This window comes from Sinocyclocheilus anshuiensis, unplaced genomic scaffold, assembly GCF_001515605.1.
Source record: "Sinocyclocheilus anshuiensis isolate Anshui unplaced genomic scaffold, SAMN03320099.WGS_v1.1 scaffold489, whole genome shotgun sequence".
Lineage (NCBI taxonomy): Eukaryota > Metazoa > Chordata > Actinopteri > Cypriniformes > Cyprinidae > Sinocyclocheilus > Sinocyclocheilus anshuiensis.
In genome coordinates this window covers 39,831-42,379 of record NW_015537958.1, presented here as the reverse complement: position 1 = coordinate 42,379, position 2,549 = coordinate 39,831, and the positions used below count along the sequence as shown (strand labels likewise).

Below are 2,549 nucleotides of genomic sequence, written 5' to 3'. Positions count from 1 at the left end.
TATTTTAAATTAGCTTAAAAATCCGTTTTCATTTTAATTAAAATTTTAGTCATTTATTTTTATTTTTTTTTTAATTTAGCATTCATAAGTAGTTAAACTTATTTCTACTAGTTGCCAAGGCAACATTTTTAATTGTAAGTTTTGAATCTAATCTTTATCATTTATTTCTGATTTCAGCTTTATCTCAATTACTGAAAACTATTTTTGATATTTTTAGTTAATAATAACACCACTGGTGTGTGTGTGTGTGGCAGAAGATCTGAACTAAGTCAATGACTCATGACACAGGAACTTGGGGAATACCAGCACGGGAGTATGTGACATCTGAGCTGTGCGTTATCCACCAGAGAGTGAATCCGTACCCTGTAGAGGAAAAGATGATTGTCCTGGAAAAGCAGTGGGGGAATTGCTGGCTGCATTCAGTTGGGATCGACCTGTCTGTGAGGCGTGATGTGGGGGTGGAGCCATTGTTGAAGGGGAGGGGCTAGACATTGAAGAAGAGGGCACTGGATGAATGCTGTGCCCAGATGCAGAGAAAGCTGTGAGGACAGGTGATGCTGGGGATGGCAGTGGAGATTCAAGAAGAGAGCCGTCCATTTCTAAGCCGAAAACAAAAAGACACAACAATCTTAATAAGTGCTTTTTAAAATAATGGAGAGCTATCTTTTCATTGCTGTATTTGTTTCTTTCTTTTTATATATTTTTTTTCTGAAATCCTGAAGTCCTACTTCTCCTTTCTAGCTAATCCTGCTGCCATAATAGAGATAACAAAAATATCCTTAAAATACACTATAAAACTTAAATTAAATTAAGTTGCATTTTATTAATATTACTAATTAATTTGTATTTTAAATGGCTATATGTAAGACCCAAAAGAATGTTTTATTACATAAAAAGCAAATTCACACCGTTAATTTAAAAGTATGCTATGGTAACTATAGATTCTGAAAGATGCTTAGGGAGATCCCATAGGAATTTATTATGAGTTTAAGAATACAACTGGATTTCATGGAAACTACATAATGAAAGCCATTGTTACCATGGTAAATGTTTTGTAAACAGTGTGTTTTGCACCACTCGGACATGCAAAAAAGGCTGAGCTGTCATTCTGTCATTGCTCACCCGTGTCACCTTCACTGCTGACCGGCAGAACAGAAAGTAAAGTTACACTCAAACAAACACTGATCAACAAGCACGGAGGAGCAAACAGAAGTACCTCCGATCACTTCCAAACGCTTAAACTGTTGATTTTTCTGTATGTCTGTGAACGCTCTTCACAGACATACAGTACATAAATGAAACTACAGCGAGTCTTCAATCACCGACTGCAACGACATTTCTTTCGCCTTTTTTTTCTTACCTGTGCTCCTTTATCACTCCATCATAAGTGTGACAGAGCTGCCTTTAGTGTATCCTGACACCAGACACAGTGTGACTGAAGTAAGTGAGGAGCACACAGCGCACTGAGCAGAGGCCCGTCCAGATGATGCTAACTAAATAAACCCTCCCTCACTGACTGACTGGACCAGAATGTTGACATTGCCTATTCAAGTTACTGTTGCTGCCTCCCCGGATTTTCAAAATAAAAGACCTGAAAAATAAATAAATAAATAAATAAAATAAAATACAAATATTTATTTTGCCTAATTTTAAGACCCACAACCACATGAAAACTGAAAACTGATCAAGTAATGTAATAATGCTAATCAAATGTGAATAATTCATTCATGGATTTGAAATGAGATAGATAGGAAATAAGATGCAGAAATATTTTTTTCTTTAATGAAAATCTAAGGAAGTAGAGTGAACGCAAACCTCAGTAAATTCCTCTATATGTCATTCCAAAATCCAAAATCTAGTTCAATTTCATAGCCAATTCAGTTAAATTCCAACTCATGAATCTAAAGGGAGATTCATTTTAAATTTAATTTTAATTCTTAAATTATGAATTTTGTTATTGGTTTAGTTTGACTGATACAATGAATTATATAACGGTCTGTCCAGGTAAATGTCATCCTTTCACCTCTAGTGCTGTGGACAACATTGTGATTGGTCTCTTACTAAACCCAGCTCTAAAAGACAATAGTGTCATTATTTAGCTTAAAGGGGTCATATGATGCGATTTCAATGTTTCCTTTCTCTTTGGAGTGTTACAAGCTCTTGGTGCATAAAGAAGATCTGTAAAGCTGCAAAGACTAAAGTCTCAAATCCAAAGAGATATTCTTTATAACATCCAGTAATATAATCACACATGTCTTGTGGAGCGCTTTCAGAGTATGCATTTATTTGTCATTTGAACTGTTTGGAAACGGAGTGTAAATGTGGAAGTCCTTCAAAGATTTCTTATCCTGTTGTGCCCTCTATAGGACCAGAGACTAGTCGACATCAAGCTTAAAGCGTCATGGCAGAGTATTGAAGTCGACTAGTCAGTGCAACCCATAGAAGACGCTGTGTTTCGTTGTGAAAGCGGAACTACTTTGTCTGGTCTTCCAAAAGAGGACGATATCCGCTTCGTCATGCCTGGAGCTGATCCGTGCTGGTCGCTGAGG

General features: G+C 36.5%; 1 protein-coding gene across 1 annotated transcript in view; it reads right to left on the bottom strand.

Moving 5' to 3' along the window:
• The window catches only part of LOC107666128 (wolframin-like), a 6,790-nt gene extending 5,277 nt beyond the window's left edge, over positions 1-1,513 (bottom strand). The window contains exons 1-2 of the mRNA XM_016457291.1: positions 1,360-1,513; positions 363-604 (exon numbers count right to left, since the gene is read on the bottom strand). Coding sequence (XP_016312777.1) covers positions 363-597 — 235 coding nt within the window. The 5' untranslated portion in view covers positions 598-604; positions 1,360-1,513. The remainder of the gene's footprint in view (positions 1-362; positions 605-1,359) is intronic.
• Between the last annotated feature and the right edge of the window lie 1,036 nt (positions 1,514-2,549).